At 43.9% G+C, this 24,455-nt stretch overlaps 1 protein-coding gene across 1 annotated transcript in view; it reads right to left on the bottom strand.

Moving 5' to 3' along the window:
* The window catches only part of AGBL4 (ATP/GTP binding protein like 4), a 1,406,381-nt gene that overhangs the window by 98,277 nt on the left and 1,283,649 nt on the right, over window positions 1-24,455 (bottom strand). The window contains 1 exon segment of the mRNA XM_030571608.1: window positions 21,203-21,365. Within this exon segment, the coding sequence (XP_030427468.1) occupies window positions 21,203-21,365 (163 nt within the window).

Genomic DNA, 24,455 nt, shown 5'->3' with positions numbered 1-24,455 from the left:
TCAGGGCTATTTGAGTAACTCTGGTCCTGTCCTAGCTGATTTTTTTCTCTGCTCTGAGAATCAAAGGCACTGGGGTGGGGCGCGGGGGGAAGAGCATAAAACAGTTTCCCAATCCAAGGGATTAGGAAGGTCTCCTCCGGGGAATTGCAACCTAACCACTCCTTGAATAAAATACTATAGATGGCATTTTTTGTTCATAGCCGTTGCAGAGATCTATCTCCAGAAATCCCCAAATCTGAAAAATGTTCCCCATGACCTAGGACTTCAGCTTGTATTCATGGTCTTGGGAAAATATCTGCAGAGGTCGTTGGCCATGACATTTTTGTTTATCAGAAAGATACATTGCTGAGATTCCTACACAATGTTTTATGCACCAGTTCCATAAACTTATCCCTTCATGCAGACCACTCTGAGCGCCAACAGGTTGATATGGAGTTTGGTTTATTGGAGTGACCATTTGCCCTGTACTGGGAGATCACTGAGGTGTGCCCCTCCATCCTAACAGAGATGCATCCATGGTTATGGTCACCATTGGCATCAGCTGGAGAAAAGGAACCCCCGTCCCTACATTTTGATGAATCTTCCACCTAAGGAATGCTTCACCTGCTGGGAACTGACACGGACCTGTCAAGGCTGTGTTTGTTTGGTGAGTAAAGTGGTCTGAGTCATTCCTGGAGACAGGTGTAACCTCTCATGTTCTGTCACAAAGGTGCAAGCTGCCAAGTGACTGAGGAGTTCAAGACAGTTTTGGACTGAAGTCTGGAGACTCCCTTGAATAGTTCTGACAAGGTTTGATACAGTCACAAACCTGTCCATGAGAAGAAAGGCCCTGGTTGCTAAAGAATCCAGTGATGCCCCTATAAATTGTATGTTCTAAATAGGAGTAATTGTGGATTTTTCCACATTCAACTGCATACCCAAGGCTAAGAACAGGAGAAGTGTTTTCACTGTGGCAGATGACATCTGTTGGTAAATCCAACCCTTGAGCAGCTGTTCATCCAAGTACAGGAATAGTATGGGGATGATAGCAGGTAGGCAGCTACTACCAATAGGACCTTTGAAAACATTCTTGGAGCCAAGGAGAGACCAAATGGGAGCACCTGATACTGAAAATGATCTTGGTCGACAACGAAACACAGGGCCCTTCTGTGAGAAGGGTGTATTGCTATATGGAAGTAGCGTGTCTTGAAGGTAGAGGGCTGAAAACAAATCCCCTGAGTTTAGGGAAGGAATTATAGCTGCTAGAATCACCATCCTGAACTTTTGAGGCTTCACAAATTTATTCAGGAGTCTTAGATCTAAGATTGATCTCCACCCTCTATTTTTCATTCGTACGAGGAAATATTTCAAATAGCAGCTTCTCACCCGGTGCTGAGCAGGGACTGGTTCTATCATTCAAAAGAAGAAGAGAGTTTATTTCCCATTTTAACGAAGACTCATCAGAAGGGTCCTGGAAGAGAGATGGGCAGGGGGAATGAGGAGGCAGGAGGAGATAAAATGGATGGTGTAGCCCAATGATATTACTTCTATCACTCATTTGTCTGAGGTGATATGCTCCAATGCTTTTGGAAATAGAAGAGTTGATCTCCAGATAAGGTGAGATGAGCAAAACATTGAAGTTGGCAAGCTAACAGAAGTGGTGGGTTCAAACTCTTGACCATCCTATCAAAACTGATGCTTTGATAATGAAGCTGTATAGATGAATCAGGTGGGCTAGAATGTCTCTTTCTCTGGAACCTCTCTCTTTTTCTAGGAGGTTCTGTCAGTCTCTGAAACCCAGACAACTGCATCTGATGGGCTCTTTAAGCCATTTGCGATTTACTACACTTCCTTTTGTCTGTAGGAGTGTAGATACCTAACTAGTGTAAAGTGGCCCTGGATTCCTTAAGGGTATGCAACGACTTGCCGGTATTTTCCACAAACAGCTTCAGTCCATCAAATGGTAGATCCTCTACCATATTCTGGACTTCTCTGGGGAAGCCAGGTAGCTGTAACCAGGAAGCCCTGCACATCACCACTGCCATAGAGATGGAGCGGGCTGGAGTATCTGCGGCATCCAGAGGTGCCTGAAAAGATGTTCTGGGCAATAACTGTCCCTCAGCAATAGTGGACTGAAATTGTTCCTGTTGGTCCAAAGGAAGGGGTTCAATAAACGATACAAACTTTGTGTAGTTTATGTAGTTGCATGTTGCCATCAGCACCTGGTAATTTGCAATACAGAACTGTAGGGTTGCAGATTAATAGGATTTTCTCCCCAGCAGGACCAGGCACTGCTGGTCTCTGTCATACAGGGTGGACTTATAAAGATGTTGCTGCACCCGTTCATTAATCAGATCAACCACTAGAGAGTTAGACAGAGGGTGGAAGAATAAGAACCTGGAATCCTTAGGGGCCATGTAATATTTTTTTTAATCAGCCCTCTTACACGTGGGCATTACTGCAGCCGAGGTTTGAAGATTCCAGGAGAGCCCTGTTGCTAGGAAGGGCAATTCTGGATGATGTCACAGAGAGCAGAATATTCAACAGCTTCTGTTGGTATTCTCTGATTTCTTCAAGAGGTATCTGTAGAGATTCTGCCATCTGCCTAACGAGATCCTGGAACTGCTGAAAGTCATCATCCATAGATGGAGGAGAAGGGATTACAGCTTCATTCAGCAAAGAGTATGAAATGGTAGTTTGAGGAGTGACCTCTTCATCCACCCTAGTCTCTTGGGCTTCAAATGTTTCCTCCTGTTGATGGGGAGTAGAAGCTTGAGACTCCCTGCTGTCTGGATGGGAGAGGGTTGGGCCCCTAGAAAACTGTCTGCAATAACCTGCCGAGGGATCCCCATTGAGGACTATACGGGAGGGGGCTGACATCCAGGGTAGCTCTCACCAGAAGTGGTGAGGTCCTTGAGTATGGTCCCTACTCCTCTGAGAAAGGAGGTTTGTTTATGGATACATGGGGGACCCCTGAACAGAAATTGATAATGCTAAAGGGAAATCTTCATCATCATCCTCTTCTTCTTCTGTTGGTGGAGCTCCAGCAGAAAAGGAAGGTGATGGTACCGGGGACATATAGAGATGGAGCGGAACTTTATACTGAAAGGTGCTCAGTATCCACCAGCAATGGGGACTCTAGTTCAGCAGTAAATCCTTTGTGCACCTGAAATCTTGTGGCATCAAATGGTGTTGTAGTACCAAGTATGGTTGTGGCAATGAGAAATGTTGCAGCAGCAAGGGGTATTGCAATACCGACAGACATTGTGGCATCAATGGATCAGTATGCTTGCCCTGGCTGGTCAGTACTGATTATTTAAGGCGCTTTGCAGATGGCACTGATGTGGTTTGAGGTTTACACAGTACTGAAGACCTCAATGTGGTTAGGGGTATGCAATACCAATAGACACTGTGGCACCGATGGATCAGTATGCTTGCCCTGGCTGGTCACTACTGATTATTTAAGGCGCTTTGCAGATGGCACTGATGTGGTTGGAGGTTTACACAGTACTGAAGACCACAGTGAGGTACTGGCAAAGGGATTAAATCTGACAGTACCAGTCCTCTGTGTTTTCTTTGTCCATCATCAGTAAGCAGTAACGGGGCCTTCCTAGAATCATGCCTGGACTTAGAGCTGTGGGGATTTCCTGCTTCATTGCTACCATAGGAGCTTTTTGCCGCCTTCTACTGAGCCTTGAGGACATTGTCTCTGAGGCGTTCAATCCAGTCAGGGAACAAGGTCTTTTTGAGGAGCATTCCTTGGAAGGGGAATTAGAGCTTCTCTTCTCTGGATGTTTAGAGGAGGACTCTGAGGAGGTCCCCTTTCTGGGAGAGTGCTGTGTTGAGGTTGAAGGGGCACTAGAAGACCCTGAGGAGTGATGTACAGGGCGGTTCTCCTGACCTGGCTCCGAAGCAGCATGAAGGGAACATTCCATCATCAATAGTTGCAGCCTGCTTTCTCGGTTCTTCTGAGCCCTAGATTTGAGGACTCAACAGAAGGTATACTTCTGAGGAATGTGCGACTCTCCCAGGCAATAAGTGCACATGAAGAGTCTGCTGCTGATCGGGATAGCTTCTCTACATGAGAAGCAATGTCTAAACCTTGGTGAACTGGGCATGCCCCCCCCACAGGGAGGATTTACGAAGGAAAATAAATCCCTTTAACACCCCCCCACACACACACACACAGGCTACGTCTTCACTACCCGTTGTATCGGCGGGTAGCAATTGATTGCTCGGGGATCGATATATCGCGTCTCATCTAGACGAGATATATCGATCCCCGAATACGCTTATATCGATTCTGGAACTCCATCAACCCGAACAGAGTTGCGGAGTCTACATGGGGAGCCGCGGACATCAATCCCGCGCCGTGAGGATGGTGAGTAATTCGATCTTAGATACTTCGACTTCAGCTATGTTATTCATGTAGCTGAAGTTGCGTATCTGAGATCGATTTTCCCCCGTAGTGTAGACCAGCCCACAAACTACTATTACTACAAACTAAGAACTAATTAGCTAGCTAAGTTGGGATAAACAAGCACAGCGAAAGTCAAAGCAAACACCAAGCAGATGCGCCAAGTGCCAACTCAAACCAAGGCAACCTGATATGGCCTCAGTGCAGGATATCAGGCACTTGGCATGGGCTGAATGGACAATGCTGATGAAAATCTCCAGCCGAAGGCATGTAGGGAGCACTTGCATCTGAAGTGGAGCACTCATAGGGACAGTACTTGAAGAAGGAAGATATACATTCCCCTCTCCCTGCCCTGCACACTTCCAACCTATCCGTTCACTCCCATCGAGCAGGACAGTCCAACGATTTACTTCCTTCAGCATGACTGTATCCCATCCTCTTCTCACATGCCTCTGGTCAGATTAGAGGGCTGTCTGTCAATGATATTTGTGGTAGGATATTATTTACCAGGGTGGACTCTGTTACAGGATGGATAATGTTTTGGATCCAGGTGATGTTTATTATTTTCACAAAAAAAGCAACTTGCTCTTTCTGTTGTTACAGGCTCTTAAACAGTTTGTCCATGCTCTGTCTTCATTGTTGGCTGCCTCACATTCTCAGGGCTGTTCCTTTGGGACGCACAGAATCTCAAGTTGTATTTCGCCGGGGTTGACTGGCAGGCTCGTTTGTTTCCAGGGCTGGCGTTCTGGAGCTAGCCAGCGCGAGAAGGGAAGTCACAAGAATGCAGGAGTCGCTCATTAAAACAAAGGATTTGCCTAGGCTTGAAAACATGCTACTTTGGGGCACACAATCTTGCCTCAGCCAACTGGGATTAAATATTTATACTGCGGTAGCACCAAGAGGTCCAATCAAAAACAGGCCCTCACTGTGCTAGGTGAATCAAACACACAGTCAGAGACTGTCCCTGCCCCAAGGAGAAGAGCTATCCATCTGAACAGAAAAGACACAGCACAAGAAGAAACAGAGGCATAGAGCAGTGATGTGATTGCACAAAATCTCACTACAAGTCAGAGTTGGGAGCAGAAGCCAGGTCTCCTGAGTCCTACTCCAGTGCCCTGTCCACTGGGCCACTGTTCCTCTTTACTAGGCCATGGTTAGCAATGTAGCAGTGACATTAATAAATGAATACAATGGGCCTGATCCTAGCTGCACTGTGGCTGATTTACACTGCACTACCAACATTAAGCAGCCCTAGAAGGGGCATAACAGGCCACAAGAGGATCACCACAATGTAGGGGGATCCTTTCGTGGCACAGCACCACTGTAGCATCCCCTCTGACCCTGCCACCAGTTTAGGGGATGTGGCAAGGGGAAGTGACCTCTTGCTGCACATGTGATAAGCTGGTGGCAAATGCCTCTTTCAGTTCTTTTTGCTCCTCCTTCCCCTACCCGAGGGCAATGAGTGTCCATATGCACTTCCTGCAATGATTTATGCCAGTGCAGCAGGATTTGCATTCCAAGAGCCTACAGTAAGTACAGAATTATTAATGGGGCTCAACAGCCGAGACACAGCTTGTTAATAAAAAACACTCCACAATATTCCTACTATCAAGGATCTAAATGGGATTCAAACTCAGTCTAGTCTCAGAGTAAATGCCCTGACCTGCTGTTCCCTGCTTTGTAACACAAATTCAGTGATAATCAATTACTGCTTGAAATGCTCATTAAATATATAGAGAAAGCCACAGCGCATGAAAGGCCTCCGACGGTAACTGATGCAGTAAAGCAGCCCGGGAAACTCCTTTTTCTTACTAATTTTAATCCTCAGCAGAGAGATGCAGCCGCTGCGCTGCGTGCTGCTAACCTTGTATTCACATTAGCAAGTGTATCAAAACTTTGCCTCCCCAGCTGGACAGTCAGTGAAGTCACTTTTATACAACTGGCTGTGTTCTCTTCCCCTCCCGCCCCACCAACCTTCTCCCACCAAGTGTTTCTTCTTTATCAATAAGGATCAAATTCTGCTCCCACTGGAGTCAAAGGCAAAACTATTGACATAAATGGGGTCATGATTCGCCAGTGTGCGCCAGGGAATGATTAGACACCCACAGATCCTCAGCTGATGTAATTCTGGGGAGCTTCTGATTTACACAGCTGAGGATTTGGGCTAGAGAGAGAAATCTTTCATAACAAAATGCATTTTTATTTACAGGATCAATTGTTGAGCCCGAACCAAATTTACATCTTAGCTTCAGTGCATCGGGGGTAGAGAAGGGGGGAAAGAGGGGTGGAGACACCAAAGCAGCAGGCAAGGTCCCTTATTCCTAGCTACTTCAGAAACCTCTTGGTTGTCATTACAATTACAGCCCACCACTGCCCATTAAGTCAAAGCAGAGCCTTTCGAAACAAACTCCAGCTTTGTTCTTGATTTCAGCAGCTGCAAGAAAAATCCCTGTTCTTCTCATTTGAGTGCCATTGAGTGATGAAAGAAAGCCTCCCTTGTGCCAGAAGAGGGCACTTTAACTACAGGCAACTATGAGTTATGCTGTCTGGTGCTGACCCAGGAAGGAAGGCAAGGGCGGGGGGCTGGGGGGAGAGAAACTGCTTAACTCTGCTGGAAAACAACTACAGGGAGGTGGAAAGATGCACTAAGCCAGTGGACCTCAAAATCTCCCCCTGAGAACAGACACTGAGTGTTCGCCCTCAGAGTATTTTCCTCAATGCTGCTTGGGAATCCCTAGTCACAAGAAACACTGATTTATGCCCCTGGGCTGCATGGATCCTGCATTCTGGGACTTATTTTGAGAAAGAAAAATGCATGCCGTTCCCCTGTCACTCAATATGTGAGTCATAAGTAAGGGAGATGAGAGAGATGGGGAAAGAGAAAGAATGATGATACTGTGGGTGTTAAAGTCAGATCCGGACACAGCAATTTTGTTTTGTTTAGTATACCATGCTCCCCACATGCCGAATTCAGCTATGGCTGGAGACTGTTTGAGGTAGGATCACCCAGAGTTCGGGCTGGTGTACCCCAGTCAGTCCATAAATGCCTGTAGTTGTCAAATGCCCAGATCTGCACAATCTAATTCCTAGTGGTTTGCTAAACGGGTTAGTCCATTTTAGCCTTCAAAGATTCTAGACACATATCTAAACCAAGCACGGATAAACTGGGGCTAAAGGTGCATTTCTCAGACAAAGCTGGCAGCTGCCTTAGTTTATTGGCAGGTCATTTATCATCTCAAGAAAAACATTGATGGCTCCTAGGATTCAGACACTCGCATTTGAAGGGGTGCTATCATCGTAGGCTGGCTGGGGAAACAGGCAACAAAGCGAATTCCACCTCACAGAAAGACAAGGGACAACACGCGAATATAACTCATTACATGTGGAAGACATGAGGAAAGGGTGGCTGTACCATGAGGATGGCAACACATCAGCCCCACCGGGGACCAGGCTAAAACTTTCAGCACAGCTGTGACATTCAGAAACATGGCGGCAAAGCCTGGGCATTAGATCTCTGCTACAGCAAATGATCCCAAACGTTTCCTCAAGGGGGACTGTTACTCATAAGCAACTGTATTGTGGGGCCAGGAGGTTCGTAAGCTGATTCCAGGTCTCCTGAGTTCTGCAACAGTGGATTTGCTCAACCACTTTTCAATCAAGAGAGCCGAGAAAATCCTCGTACCGATTCCTAGGGTGCCAGCGGGAACCCATGCAAAGGTTGTGGTGAAACAAGTATCTGACTACAGGAGTCATGCTAGCGAAATGTTTTAAAACATCTATTCTAGAATATTCAGCCAGCAGCCTCCCATAGTGCCTTCCCCCAGCCCTAGGGAAGACTGAGCAAGGGTTTATTAAAAGATCCATTCAACTTCCCCCGGGGAAGCCCAAAAGGGGCTTGTCCCTCTCTCCAGATATGCACACAAGGCTCCCACTAAAACCATTGAGATAGACACTCACACACTATAAGGAGAACAAAATTCTAAGACATTTGCCGTTTTCATTTCAGCCACCTTAACGTGAATGTAGCTGATTCATCCAAGTGGAGCTGTGTGATTTGGGATTTACAGAAGGGAGGGGTGTATTGAGATCCACCTCAATACTTCCCCAGATAAAATCTCTGGGTAGGCAAGGCAGAATTGTGCTTCTCATGCACATTACACTTAGCTGCCTGACAGCTGATTCTGAGTTAGAATTCAGCATTAGGGGTTTGATGCAAGTGACCTACACAATATTTTTGGGGGAAGGGGGCAGCAATGGATCAAAGTCTCCCAACTGAGATTTCGCAATGGCCATCCAAAGTAGCCGGTTGTCTGGGTATTGGATAATTGTGAGAGCAGACTGAGAGCAGAGAGCGGACTGGCAGAATCTTGGCAGGACTTAAACTGTGGGAATGTTACATCAAGAGGTGCTGTCGAGGGAGGCTGAAGGCGGGAAGTGGCTGACGTGTGGTGAGGAGTGCTTTGTATAGGTTAGCGTGTGAGAAGGAGCAAGGCTGGTATTGCTTTAGCTTGGCAGTTGTGAGGCTGCCTGAATGCAGCAATTTACAAAGGAGCCAAGGAGAACAAAGCAGCAGTGCCCAAATCCCACTGACCTTCAGTTGGAGCCGAGTGTCCGACTCCTTCAGCCCCTTGGAAAATACTGCCTAAAGGACTGAGCTGACTCCTCATGACTTCAGTGGCCTTTGGATCAGGCCCTAAATCCTGAGACGGGAACATGTGGATTTCTTAAGCTCGTGCTGAATCATATGCTTGGTGATCACAGCGTGTTTTTTACTGGAACATAAAAGGCCAAATCCCATCCAACTTATTGACGTAAAGCCCCACCATTGGCATCGGCAGGAGTTTTGCTTGAGTGAGGTGGGCAGTTCTATTTGTGCAAATTGTTATATGCGTTACACACAGGACTGACATTATGTAGCCAAATTATAAACACAGGGCTTGATTCTCCGCAGCCTAGACACTTGTATAATGACTTTCCGCTAGGCAAAGTGGGTGTAAAATAATACAACTTCAGTGCAAATGTACAGAGACGTCTGATGCGGTAGCACTTTACACCCCCTGCACACAGGAACAGACACGTCTTCCGTTTCCTTGCCCCTTGGATATCAGGCCCATTAAAATACAAAGATCACTTTGACCTAGTTCAGCAATGCTAGGAGATTGGTTTGGTTAACCACTGAAAATGCCTCTGTTTATTTGCTGTGGTATTTTCTGCACTAGATATGGTCTCTTGAGGTGCTTTTTACAAGTAACTCCTTCTGTTCAGCCCTGTCCCAAGATGAGTAATTAAGCCTTGCCCTAAACAGATGCACTGACTTCCCTGGGAAGGGCCCTGCTATACCTCAATCTCTCTGTCTCGGTTTCCCCAAGACTAATATCTGCTTGCATGATGTTGTGTGGTGTTCTTAGGTAAGGTCTCCAGAGAGTCTTAAGATGAAAGCTGCTATAAAAATGGGAAATATTCACTGCTTGCATTCACCTATAGATTAAAAAAAACAGATGTGAACTCTCTGGGGACTTTGGAATTTGGAACTAAATAATATAAAGTAAGGGACACCTTAAGGTCCAAATCTTATAATTCCCGCTGTCATCACAGAGCCCTGCTGAGCCTTCTGTGTAGAAAAGGGAGGACCACAAGGGCTTGCCTGCAGATCTAGGTGGAAGAGATGGAAAATGGAAAGTAGTGTGGTGTGGATGTAAAGCAGCTATTGCTAATGGCTGAGAATGAGGCAAGGAACTAGAGTCTGCAAAAACTATCAAGAGATACAGTCAGGAAGGGGAGTGCGAAGGGGTGTGGGAGAAACTGATGCAAGCTGAAAAGGAAAAAGCCTGAAAATTAAACACTGAGGACCCAGAAACAAGAGAGGCAGGTACAGAAAAAACAAGGGAAAAAGAGAGAGAGAGAGAGAAAGAAACTGGGAGGAGGAAAGAGAGTGTCACAGACATGGGGAGTCCGGCGGTACCTTAAAGACTAAGGGATTTATTTGGGCATAAGCTTTCATGGGCAAAAAAACCCCACTTTACCCATGAAAGCTTATGCCCAAATAAATCCCTTAGTCTTTAAGGTGCCACGGGACACCTCATTGTTTTTGTGGATACAGACTAACACAGCTACCTCTCTGACACTTCACAGACATGGGTGAGTCTACACTTAAAAGTTAGGGCGACACAGCTCCTGTGCTCAGGGGTGTACAAAATTCACACCTTGAGAACTGCAGCGATGCCAGCCTAACACCCTGTTTATATGTGGAAGAATTCTTCTGTTGACCTAACTACCCCTGCTTAGAGATGTGGATTGCCTACAGTGATAGAGAAACCCCTTTCATTGCTTTAGGAAGTGTCTATATTATGGCCCTAAAGCAGCATAGCTGAAGTGCTGTAGTTGTGCCATTGTAGCTCCTGTAGTGTTGACATGGCCTATAGAAGAGGCATCACAATTCTTCCATTTCTGACCTTAAAATATGCCCCAAACCCTGACTCCAAGGGGTTATTTTCTTTTTATCTCACTCTGTGGTCAGGAGAGCTCAGCGACATCCCACCCTGGATTTTCAATTCTATGGAAGGTATCCTATTGCTCATATTAAACGCACTCCCAACAGACATTTCCAACAAATTGTTGATATCTTTTAAGTCCTGATTTCCCCTGCCATGCAGATTAGCCCTGCCCTTTCCATCGCACTTAAGTTTAGCAAGTGTTACTAATAGGAACTTAACATTTACCAAAGAATTATTTTAACTATAGGTCTAATAGCATTTTTACGGTGCTCTGAACACCCAAGAGCTTAGTTATCAGAGCCATGTGCTTAGTTTGCTCTGAAGTTGCCTATAAGACAAAGAAAAGATACAAGTTTATAGAAAAGTAGGTTCATAAGGGAAATGTACAAGCCTTTAATGGTCTCCACTTTTGGAGCAGCAGGGCCCGTGGAGAGAGTTTTTCTCCCTGTTTACATCACAGCCATAATTCCATGATCACTAATGCACTAAACTTTTCCTTCGCATCCCCATAAGTCGTTCATAAAAGGGTATTGTTCAGGGTAAGGTCTGGCTAAGCTATATGCTATCTTCTCTTAGGTTTAAAAGAATATTTATCAATAAATCCTGTAAGGAGGGGGGTTAAAAATTATTATTAAATGGTAAATTTCACAAGCAAACAAAACACAATGAGTTATGGAGTCTTTCGCTTCTAGGTCACTGGTTTAAATCTGGCCTGGCTGGTAGCAATCAAAAACAATTGTTGGGTGTTTGATGGCTGATGTGGAATGAGCGGATGATTATTTTAATCAGTTCTTAGAAGACCGCAAACCACCAGCACAATTTGGCACTCATCAGAACACATACTGGCAGTCACACCAGAAAAGCTAAGGGCATGAGATCCCACTAGCTCCTGGGCTCCCCTCGAGCTGGTCAGCACCACAGAGGACTGGACCCTCACTGGGCCCAGAGAATGAACCAGCACTGGTCTGAGGTCTCTTGGTGAGGGAAGCTTGCCTTGCCACTATCCCTGAGGCCCCTGTGCTGGGACAAGGGTGATGAACCATTAGAATTATTGAAGTGGCGTTTGTGAACACAAGATATCTCACATGATCAGACTGCCGCTGACCTAGAAGAGCCAGGGACGGATCCTGCAGGATGCTAAGCACCTCCTGAGAGTTCAAGAGCACACAAGGGTGCTGAGTATATCTCAGAAGGTCAGATCCTTAATTTGCAAACTGACTTTTAGTTTGATTTAAAACAGGCCCCTGTGTAGGAATAAGAAAATAGCACTTACACAGCCATGAGATTGCGTATGGCACATGTGGTCTTTAAAACTCTTTGACATCGAGATAAGTGAAGCATGAATTACCCAGACTTAAACATGATTCATAGAAGGGACCATTGTGATCATCTGGTCTGACCTCCTGTATAATACAGGCCATAGAACGACCACAAAATAATTTTGAGAGCAGATCTTTTAGAAAAAGATTTCATCTTGATTTTAAAATGTATATGTGATGGAGAATCCATCACGGCCCTTGATAACTTGTTCCAATGGTTAATTATTCTCACCATTAAACATGTACGTCTTATTCCAAGTCTTAATCTGTCTAGCTTCAACTTCCAACCACTGGATCGTTTTATACTTTCTCTGCCCATTATTAAATATTTGTTCCCTGGGTAGGTATTTTTAGAATGTAATTAAGTCACCCCTTAACCTTCACATTGTTTACCTCAGTAGATGGAGCTCTTTGAGTCTGTCATCGTAAGGCAGGTTTTCTAATCCTTTACTCATATCCCGTGGCTCTTCTCTGAACCCTCTCCAGTCTATCAATATCTGTCTTGAACTATGGACACCAGAACTGGACCCCGTATTCCAGCAGCAGTCTCACCAGTGCCAAATACAGAGAAAAAATAAATCTCTCTACTCATACTCGAGTGTCCCCTGTTTATGCATCCCAGGTTTGCATTAGCGTTTTTGGCCAGAGCTTCACACTAGGAGCTCATGTTTGGCTGATTATGCACCACAATCCTCTAATCTTTTTCAGAGTCATTGCTTCCCAGGCTAGAATCCCACATCCTTTAAGTATAGCCTCCATTCTTGGTTCCCAGAGGTATACCTTTACATTTTGCTCTATTAAAACACACATTGTTGTCTGGCCCATTTGACTAAGTGATCCAGATCTCCCTATATCAGTGACCTGTTCTCTTCATCATTTACCACTCCCCCAAATTTGTGTCATTGTAACTTTATCAGTGATGATTTCATATTTTCTTCTAGGTCAGTAATAAAAATGTTCAATAGTGTAGGGCCAAGAACTGATCCTTGAGGGAGCCCGCTACAAACTCAGACACTCGATGATGATTCCCTGTTTACACTTACATTTTAAGACCTATCAGTTAGCCAGATTTTGATCCATTTAACGTGTGCCATGTTAACTGTCTATCATTCTAGTTTTTTAATCCAAATGGAATAGTCGTTAATTGTAAAACACTGTGGTGTCAATTTCCAAACCCACATCTACAGCTGTAGCCACACGGCTCCCATTAGAATGGTAATGGGAGTCCCATGATTAAGTCTCCAAGCAGTGCTTTGAAAATACCATCCGGGATTAATGTCTTACAATTCAGCAAAATCCACAATTCCTCCCTTCTTGAACATTTGTAACAGTACGTTGCACTCCTATAGCATCTTTCAACTGAGCTAGATGAACAGATCTACATGCAAACACAAAGAGAATAAAACCCTCTTAGAGGGAAGTTTTTCTTACAGCTCCATTCTGTGCACAAAATCCCTCGGGGGGGGGAGGGGAAGGAGTTTGCAGGTTGCAACATTGTAGCTTGTTCTGGACTAGCATTCTACTGTATTACACTTCACTAAATAGAGTTTTATTAGCTTTCAATTTGCTTTGAGCAGGTCTCCCTGTATACATCCTATATGAAGAAAGAGGCAGATTCCTTCTGGGTATTGGCCAACAGCTGCAACCCTGAAAAATGTCAGCTTCTTATATCATTAACTGAGTTTCCATGGTGCCCCAAGGCAGAGAAATTGATGCTTGACAGCATTATCACTATAAAGTAACTTTACAACTCTATGATTTAACTCTATGCGTTCAGTGCTATTAAGAGCATTTGACGTTACGGCCGTAAACTTGACACTGTTTCCCACCAGGTGGGAGTGGGGGTGTGAATGGGGTTTACTTTTGTTGATCTGAGACAGAGTCTGAAGCAAAGGTGCTGAGAAAGAGCTAGGTTGTGGAAAGAGGTGGGCCAAGAGGCGTTTTTGCCCCATCAGTTTTCTTACGAGCTACACTTTAACAATGGTGCTGCTCATTTTTATGGGACTCTGACATCAACTGCCCTTCCAGCTCAGCTCTGAGAAGGGAGCTTCCCACAGGTAGATGTAACAAGCACCAGAGCAGACACATGAGAGGGAAAGATGGGCTCAGCAAGTACAGGCTGGGTCTTATTGTGGGGAACGGGCTGGGACTGATTTAAGACACCAGCTGGGCTAGTCTCTCTCTCTGCCTTTTCTTCCATGCAGTTTTACAAGCAGTAATCTCAAAACTACAAGCCATACAGTGCAGAGCTCCCTGCCTCAGCTTCTGGTCGGCTACTTCTCTCCCCCTAATTAGCTCTTAGTTGAAATGCTTCCCTGAATGTCTGGGAATTCGCCCCCCGCCTTCCCGTGCCCCAGCCTATGTTAGATTTGGTGAAGCCTTCTCCCAGTGAGCCCACCAAGGTGGTAGAGGCAAACAGGTCATCGAGACCCCTTTATGGCACCAAAAGACCTGTGCTCCCCATTCTAGGGATCATTAGTGTATCTCAGAAATCTCTCTGTCCTGTGTTACAACATGTGCCCTGAGTTCATGTTGTATCATATATTGTCTAAGTTTATCGCTGTAGTTTCTCATGTCTGAATGGTTATATATGTGATTTTTTTTTCCCTGGGACAGATGGAGGATGGCTCCTCCAAGCCATTAACTGGGATCCTACACATGCTCTCTGAGGAATCGGTATGCACACTCATACTTCCTCAGGCACTAATGACCATATTCCTTTCCTGTGGCTCAATTTCTCCCAGTGGTATCTTCGCTTCTGAGCCCTGTTTGGTTACTCCCTCCGCTATCTTTTAGCTATTAAATGTAGGTGAGACAAGTAATTGCAGCTGTATGCTAACAATTTTCAGTCAGTCTAAATTTCCTTAGTTATGACTTTCAGTTGCCCAAATGAAATGACACTGACTCATCTAAATTTTCATTTTGCATGCATAGACACAAATGCGCACACAGATTTCTATGGTGTGACTACATCTTGCATGTCCAAAATCATCTGGGAGGTTTGGAATAATGTGCAATTATGCTTTAACTTATTTTTTTAAGGGGAGCAAGTTTTAGAGACTCTCCCAATACACCTAGTTAAATGAAAAATATTAAGCCACCTTTCTTTGTAAATCTTTTCAGCTATCATGTTAAAAAGCATAGATTTCATTCCTTAACTGTATACTAAAGTGAAAAAGACTTTACTAGAAATAATACCTAATGCTTGTGCAGTGCTTTTCACCTACAGATCTCCAAGCATTTTTCAATGGAAAAGTAAGTATCATTAATCTCATTTTACAGATGAAGCAGAAAGATTAATGATTTATTCGAAGTTATACAAGATGTCTGTAGCGAGGCGGCCTGGTTCCCAGGCGCCCCGGAGGGCGAAGAGCGACCCCTAGCCTGACAGGGGACCCCTTACATCGAGCCTGCCCTGCTCCCGCTACCTGGAAGAGGACTGGCCAAGCCTGCCCCGCTCCTGTTATCCGGAGGAGGAGCCGAGCCGGACGGGGGCCGTCGACCCGGAGGACTCGCTGAGCCCACCCGTGGACACTTACCCTGAGGAGCCAATGGTGACTGACCCCTCTGCTGACACGACGACGACTCAGGTACTCGAGGAGGGGGAGCATGGAAGTAGCCTGGGGGAAGCCGACCCCAGTCTGGCTACAGCACTGCCAGAATCGATGTCAGGGTGTTGAGGCCAGGATCCCCACTGACCCAGCAGCAGACTGCCTGCTGCTGTTAGGGCCCCGGGCTGGGACGCAGCGGAGTGGGAGGGCCTGTGTCCCCCCCTGCCACCCTTCCAGGGGTGGCAGGCTCCCCCTCTCCCTGGTCTGAGGAGGCCTTTAAACCTACGTGAACGGCTGCTCAGCTCTGCCTGAGGGTCTGAGCCCTGTATCCGTGTTTGTTGCCCTGACCTGAGCCAGGGCTTGGGCTTTATAGACTTACAGACTTGAACTGCTTGTTCTGCCCCTGCCTGAGGGTCTGAGCCCTGTATCTGTGTTTGTTGCCCTGCCCTGAGCCAGGGCTTGGGCTTTATAGACCTACCAACCTGAACTGCTTGCTCAGCCCTCACCTGAGGGTCTGAGGCCTGTATCTGTGTTTGTTGCCACGCTCAGGGCCAGGGCTTTGGCTTTATAGATTTATAGACCGAACTGCTCGCTGTGTAGTGAGGCAGCCTGGTTCCCAGGCACCCCGGAGGGTGAAGAGTGACCCCTCGCCTGATAGGGGACCCCTTACAACGTCCATGTCAGGATTAAAACTCAGGTCATCAGATTTCTAAGCCTGTGTCCTATCTACTGCGCCATATGGAAGAAATTCCAGACAGCAAAGCTCTATTCAGCTGGGTTTGATTGTAAGGAATTGAGCATACACAACTCCTACCAAAGTGAAGTAACTGTAAAGGTGTAAAATAAGAAGTGACATAACCAGGGTGATATACAATATGATTGCCATGGCGCTGCCATAAAATGAGGATTCCTATGGCTGAGGCTGCCAGACAGCTTTGATTATGACAAGACTATCATCAAGCCCAATCCTGCAAATTCTTGCTTATGCAAATAGTCGCATTTCAGAATTGGGCCCTTAGTTTTTAAGGGAGTATCCCCTTTGTGCTCTCTTTTATTCTTCGTTACAGCTCCCCTACGGGCTGCCTACTTTACAGTCGGAGATCCATTTCAGAGCTTCAAGAGAGGACCACAACGGTTAGAACATCGTCAACATGGGACAGAGAACCTGGCGCTGCTCCCTTGCCAGCCAATCATGGGTCAAAGTTCAGACATATGTTGGACCCGAGCCAGGTCGTGCTGCATTCCTACTAGCAAGGAGCTCTGTGAGCGCTATCAGACATGCATCCGACAAAGTGGGTATTCACCCACGAAAGCTCATGCTCCAAAACATCTGTTAGTTTATAAGGTGCCACAGGATTCTTTGCTGCTTTTATCAGAGCTAGTGAGCAGAGAGTCAGCAATTCGTTATCCCTCCTGACCCGGTAAGGAGAAGGACAGCATTATCTAGTCTGTTCATCTGCTGATCTTTTGGTGAGCACATAAAAAGCCTTTTACGGGCCTTGTGTCATAAGCCCTACAAATGCCTCATAAAACGTGGTGTTTGTTTAATGGAAGCATATCAGCTCCTTTTAAAGCATTTTTACCTAGTGCTGAGCAGACCTTTGGGGCTGCTTTTTTAATCAGCTGCTACCAAACTGCGTGCATGTGTGAGAGGGGTTTTAAGTGGACAGAGAAAACCTTGTTTATTTCCAGGCAATAAACCCACAAGCCTACAATCCTCTTATTATGCCTTGCAAGCATAGGCTTTTCACTGTTATCTACAGTACATGTTATCACAGGGTATGCTGCAGAGCTGAGCTTACAGAACATATCCCTGGTGTTTCTGGTAAACCAGCTACATATCAGTTAGACGCAGACCCTACGAGCCAAACATGTATTTCTAAAGAAAGAAAATAATGAATATATAATAGTAAATGCAGGAAGCTATGTTGGTGCAATGTTGTCTGTAGAGTGAGACTAAGGAAATGCAAAAGTTGACATTTCTGCTGCAATGTTAATTCAGGCTGGTGCAGATTGGTAATATTGTTTATTCCCATGGTTATAAGAGACCAAGATTTTAAGTTTCATATGATACTGTTGATGTCCTAAAATGTACACCCCAAAACATATAGCACATCTAACGTGGCTGAGTTCAGAGCCTTTAATCTTGTATTTCCTTTTTATTTCAAGTAGGCAACCTCAGGGCCAAAATCTGACCTTCCTTTCACCAGTGTAAATCAGAAGTCACCTAGTGCCTAGTAAAGGTGGTATTTATTTAATGTGAGCATAACAGTGCATTTTAACTCTGTTTAGGTGAGCAGAGAATGTGACTTTTAACATTATATGAACATGTAAAAGGAATTATTTCTTTGTTTTTGTGTTTTTAAGGAAAAAGAAGCAAAGCAAAGCAAAACAGCAACAACAAAACACAACAAAAAATCCTCCGGATATTGCCCACACTAAATGATATTAGAATTTAAGTGATACCAGTTAGTTCGAAGTTCACACATCCCTAAGAGGTGTCCGTCTATCTAGATAATTATGAAAATGTCCTTGTAATCACAGAACATTGAGCAAAGTACATGACTTACTGCCACCCGCAAAATGAAAAACATACACCTAGTACAGCCAGACAGAAGTTCAGATAGACAATAAAGTCAATGACAATGCCCTGAAACTGATGTAAAGAGACATATTATTGACACAAGAAGATCATTTCATCCCATAACAGAAGAGTGTGGTATGTAGATATACAGTACAAACATCACTATTGTGAACTTATTTATCATGTACATTGAAGTTGCAACAGCCTAGCCAATGTATAGCAGTTTGTGCCAAGCACGTGAAATGAAAAGATTAAATTCAGTTAGCTCAGTCTATCCATCTGTAAAATGGATTTAATTATACTCCGCTATTTTATAGGAATATGAGGTCTAATTAATGTTAACAGAGCATTTGGAGATCCTCAGCCATCTGGTGCCAGGAAATTGTATTATTATTATTAATACTTGCAGGACAAAATCTCTGAGTTCATATTGGGCCAGTTATGAACGCAAACAGGGGCCAGCCCCTTGCAGTCTCTACTCATGGCTACAGAGTTCAACGGTCATAAGCACAGCCTCAGCCAAGTATTTGTCAAGCCAAAATTGGAAGCTCTGCAGAATTCTAGTTACAACATATTGCTGCCCAATAAGGCCATGATCCCACCCCAATTCAGTAAAAAAATACATCACTGATTCAATGGATCAGGCCCCAAGAGACAAGTCTTTAATAATTACTGGGTCACATCATGTTCATTTCAGATTTGCTGAGCACTTGAACCCACCTGAAAGTGTTGGGACTTGTTATATTTTCTTAGGCTGTTTGCTTGACATTCTCCTTGAATGCAACTAGATAACAAAAGCATTCCTCTCCTCAGAGGTTAATCATGTCTTTGGTTCAGAGCCATTACAAAACCCTCAACCTCTTGAACTAATTACTGATTTGCAAGCTGCTTCAAAGAGCAGTTTTGGCCTAATCTGGATGGTCCATTACCATTAATTTACTTTTGGTCACCAGTGCTTTGGCGACAAGGAGAAATCCGCCCTCACATACAGGGCTTGTGTGTTGACAAGCAGAGGGGCTCAGGGTTTTTTAAGCACAACCACTCCACAGATTTCCTTAAGCAGCTCCATCTTTCCTCCTCCAATTGGGATATGGAGCTGACGAGGAAGAACAATCACAAACTGCAGCCTTTAAAGAGACCCTCAGGAGGAAAGGAAATATCAGACTCATTGGTAGACACTGAATCTGAGCCCATTACCCCCTCACCACATCCCCTCATCACACAACCCTACTAGGGTGACCAGATGTCCCAATTTTATAGGGACAGTCCCGATTTTTTGGGTCTTTTTCTTATATAGGCTCCTATTACCCCCCACCCTCGTCCTGATTTTTCACTTTTGCTGTCTGGTCACCCTACCCCCTACCCTATTGGTTTCTAGCTTGTGCTCTGGCGGTTAGTGAGTCAAACCCAGTTTGAGCTACTTTTAGCTTAGGGGTCAGTCCAGGTTTTATGAAAATCAAGCTGCCACCTAAGCTTTCCATACATCATCACCAACGATAATAATTGTTATCTGGAACTTGTTTTCTGCTCACTGGCTGCTGATGGCAATGATGTATGAAGCCAGAGTACTATAGCTCCATCTGCATATGACAAGTTGATGCTGCATAGATAAAAAAAGAGAGTCCATATACCTGAAATAAAATAAAGGGCTGCTTTGAATAGCAAACCGAGCAAGCATGACATGTAAATCACCAAGGGAATGCATATTCAAGAGAAGCAGGATCTCGTTTGTATAGGGACAGCCTGCTTCTCTCTCTCCACTAAGATTGTTCTTGATAAATAGGACTTTTAAAGGGAGAGTAAATAAGCAGTTGTCAACACATTGAGTGCCGAGTGAGGAGGGAAATTAAAAGTGAAGCTAACACACGTTTCTAAAAGGCCAGAGAGCTGAGATAATAAGACAAGTTATTAAAACAGAATCTAACTGTGTGACAATTCCTCTCTTCAGTGCTGCATTTCTTAAGTGTTATGCTAGGCTGTTCAGGTCTGTAGTTGGGTTTGGGGAATAGGGAACTATTCCTTGGAAGCTGTTTACCTTAATTGGCAAAAGAAGGGCTGAAGGGCAAAAGTAAAAATCAGTTTGCTGCACCACTTGGACAGATTCAAGCCCTCCTGACCACCCACTTTTTCCTTTCACCTGTGAGAAATGATTTTCTCATCCACAAAATTTGCAAAGCTACATAGGGCAAGAAATATATAATTTTTTCAGACAATGAAAGAAGAGGGAATGTGGGGAAATGAAAATAGAAAACTTCAAAAACTGCATGCTTGTCATAAACATATTTTGCAAATAATTTTGCAAGAATGAAAAATGGTTCCATTTCAAATCCCAGAAAACAGAAAGAACTTCAAATTTTTAAAATTATTTCTCCCCCTATTTTTGACCACTTCTAGTAAAGATCCAGTCTAGAGGCTGCACTGGGACCTAATGGAGCTTTTACGGTCTATTTGCTATAGACTGGGGACAGGTAGGTCACCTCCATCTGACACAGAAGAAGCTATGACTCACTGCTAAAGGTGTCTATTGCTCTGAGTATTACGACAATCATACAAGTAAAGGGCTAACAGCAAAATAAGGAGTAAACTGAAACAAAGAAATGGAAGGTACATAGTGTGGGGAAAAATCTTTTACCGGGACTGGAAAGGACTATTTGATCTAATAGGCCTTTTTCTTCTTGTATTTATATAGTGTGGAGCATCAATATTAAGGAGATTAAAGCATAAGGAACAAACACATATTTCCAGATATGTATTCGCAACTCAGCAAACTATTAACTTTAGAGTAGGGTTTACCTTAGGATGTGCAGTTCAGGTGCCCTCAAAGCACTCAGAAAGAAGGATGGATTTGGAAAGGATACAGGCTTCTTCTGTATAGGGGACTGTAGAAGTAGTTCCTCCAAGTATGTAGCTGTAGAAGGAGACTTCCAGAGTATAGCAATAAGAAGAATGGTCCAATAAGCCACCGAGGAAGCGTCGTCCTGTCCCTGCCTTCACAGCATCACGGTTGAAGGACGTGCTAGACTGCGTGGGAGAAAGAGACAAGAACTAATCAGGAGAGATCATGGGCATGAATGTATACGGCTTGGGAAGAAGATTGTATAGAAAGGTGTGAAATAGGATTGACAAAGCTCATGTGTCCTGATTCTCATTTCTACACTAACCCACTTCAAGGTCCCTTTAATGTAGGAACGTAAGAACGGCCATAATGAGTCAGACCAGTAGCCCATTTAGCCCAGTATCCTGTCTTTCAATATGGGCCAATGCCAGGTGCTTCAGAGGGAATGAACAGAACAGGTAATCTTTGAATGATCCATCCCTTGTCGTCCACTCCCACTTTCTGGCAATCAGAGGCTAGAGACACCTAGAATATGACGTTGCATCCCTGTCCATCTAGGCTAATAGCCATTGATGGACTTATCCTCCAGGAACGTATCTAGTTCTTTTTTTAACCCGGTTGTAGTTTTGGCCTTCACAACATCCACTAGCAATGAGTTCCACAGGTTACACTGCCAGAATGGCATAAAGAAACCTTAATGTAAATGAGAATCAGGCACATGGAGCTTAAGATTCTGTTCACATTGTGAATTACCCAACTAGTTTGAGTTCACAAGTCTTTTTATGGTGTAATTTAAATCTTCTCCTCCTGCCAAGGATACCATTCTGAAAGCATAATAGGAAGCCCATGCTCTATATTAGGCAAAGCAGAACCCACCCAATTTCCCCCCTAAAAGCTAAGCTGGAACAGATGTCTGGGCTTTATACAAGACATACTGTAAGTTATCATCTCTATCTTTCCCTGTCTGCCACTTCTTTCCACAGACTCTCCTAAGCAAAATGTAAATCCAATGACATTTGAGTTCCAGTCAAACTTTCTAACGTAAGATGTTTGAGTGGGTCTGAAATTAGACCAAAAACATTTGCCCTTCACTAACTCAAAGTTTAACTAGCTTTGGCTAACTACTTATTTAAAAAAAATAACCCTGCACAGTTCTAAACACAAGTAACAGTGTAAAACACAGTAGATTGTATAATTGTTGAAGAATACAATAATATTTTTGGTAAGGTGGCCAACCAATGAACTTCATAGTCAAACCCTACTTTGATAGACACCATCTAGGGTTTAGAGGAGAGCTCAGTCTCCATTCCTGTTCAACTCTTGGGTTCTAGGGCACTACTTCCAGTCTGGTGATGTATTTTGCAATGTGCACTCTTCTCCTACAGGGATCAGGCCCAAAATGGCAGTTCCTTTCATACAGGCCACTATCCAATGGTGATAACCATTAGGCTGTACCAATCTGGGCTGAACACGAGCCAGTGACTCAAGAGAAGAGACTTACTAGGTCTTATTCTGCTTTGCTCTAGTAGGTTAAAGGGACCTTACATTTCCACCCACTTTGAGGCCTTTTTACATAAAGACTCTTAATGTAACTGAGAAATCAGGCTGTTATGTCCATATTAATTCCTGGAGCCAGCCAGTCCTTTTTTAGCATGTTTGTTACCCAATATCACAGCAGGTGTCGAGCCCGACTGTTACTGAAAACAGAGAAAATGAGAATTTTATTTATTAAAAATAATCTAGCTGCTCGAGTTGTTCCATTTCCTGCACCTAAAACTGAGAAGATAACACTAACATTCAAATGCACAGCAATTTTTGATCAATAGGGTATATAGGATTATATAAAAAAAATAAATGTCTTCTGCTTTATTAGGATTCTGCATTTTTGAAAGTCTATCATGTTACAAAAATAGGGTTTATAGGCTATTTGGAATAAAATGGAATCCAGTTTCTTATTAGTATTACATTTAGAAGCTTCTGAATGGGACTTCTTGTAATCTTTGCACTGATATAACTTTCATTTCTTTGTTTTGTGCTAAAGGATGCAAAAAATATATCCCGCTTAACATAGGTGCTTTCAGGGTAGGTTATGCAAGACTTAAATATGCACTGAATATCTATGGGGCCGAGGGAAGTAGAAAGGAAAGTGGAGTTAAGAAGGATGGAAGTTGAAATGAATCATGAAGTTGACATGGAGTAAAAAGTCAAGACCCTCTCAAAAAGGGTAAGCATTCGGAGGTGAATCACTGCAGGTTTGTTTCATCAATTAATTAGAAACATGAAGAGGAAGAAGAGCACACTGAATGCAGTGTTAGCTACTGAACCTTAGTGGACTGCTCTTAGTGGATTGTGCTTCCCATTAAGAGAGAACACGAGAACATTCCCTGACCGTTGTTGCTACAAACGATTCTTTCAGAGGTTGATCTCAGAAAGAAGTCCCAAACATTTCAATGATGAGTTACCATATAGCTCTCATTTTGACCAACACAAGAAAGAAGCATGAAGAGGTTGTGACATCTAATGGTTAAAGTAAAGAATTAGGCTCCAAGAGCTCTCTCTGTAACCTGGAGCTAATTACTTAATCTTCTCACTCCTCACCTTGGAAATAGGACAACAAACATAACCTCACCAATAACTAGATGCAGCATTTGAGCTGGTTTCCCTATGGCAAATAAATAATCACAAAAAATTACAGGTATATATACATTGATAGGTAAAATTATATATGAATGCATACCACCATGGAATCAAGGGAATACCAATAAATTGTGGGATAAAGTAAGCCCTATGCTGACAGTCATCTGCTGACCATGACCACCTATGCTATTAGGCAGTAAAATCTCATTTCCAATGATAGTTATGCCATATTAACCACACTATAGGATGCAGCCACTTGTGATAATGTCGTTGAATAGTTTGGGCCCTTTAGAAACCAATGACAGGTTTCCCCATATACTAATATGAAGGCTGGATTTACCAATCCCATCCTCTTATCGCTCTGAGGCAATACATAGGAACATACAGTACTAAACAACAAAGTTTTAGCTCAAACCAAAGTATGGTCATAGTTAAGCAAAAGTGTTCAAAACTGTGTCTAAATTTAAGCACCTAAATCTTTTAAATAAGTGGTCCTATTGTCAAAAATGTGGAACTTTCCAGGGCCTACCGGTAAAGTCAATAGATGCTACCGTATAGAGCTGGTCAAAAGTTTTTGACTGAAACTTTCCGGTGTCATGGTATGAACCCCCACTCTGAACCTTAGTGTCCAAAAGATG

The sequence above is a fragment of the Gopherus evgoodei genome, chromosome 8, assembly GCF_007399415.2.
Source record: "Gopherus evgoodei ecotype Sinaloan lineage chromosome 8, rGopEvg1_v1.p, whole genome shotgun sequence".
Taxonomy (NCBI): Eukaryota; Metazoa; Chordata; order Testudines; family Testudinidae; genus Gopherus; species Gopherus evgoodei.
Note: the sequence above shows the minus strand (reverse complement) of the source record. Positions and strands in the feature narration are given on the sequence as shown.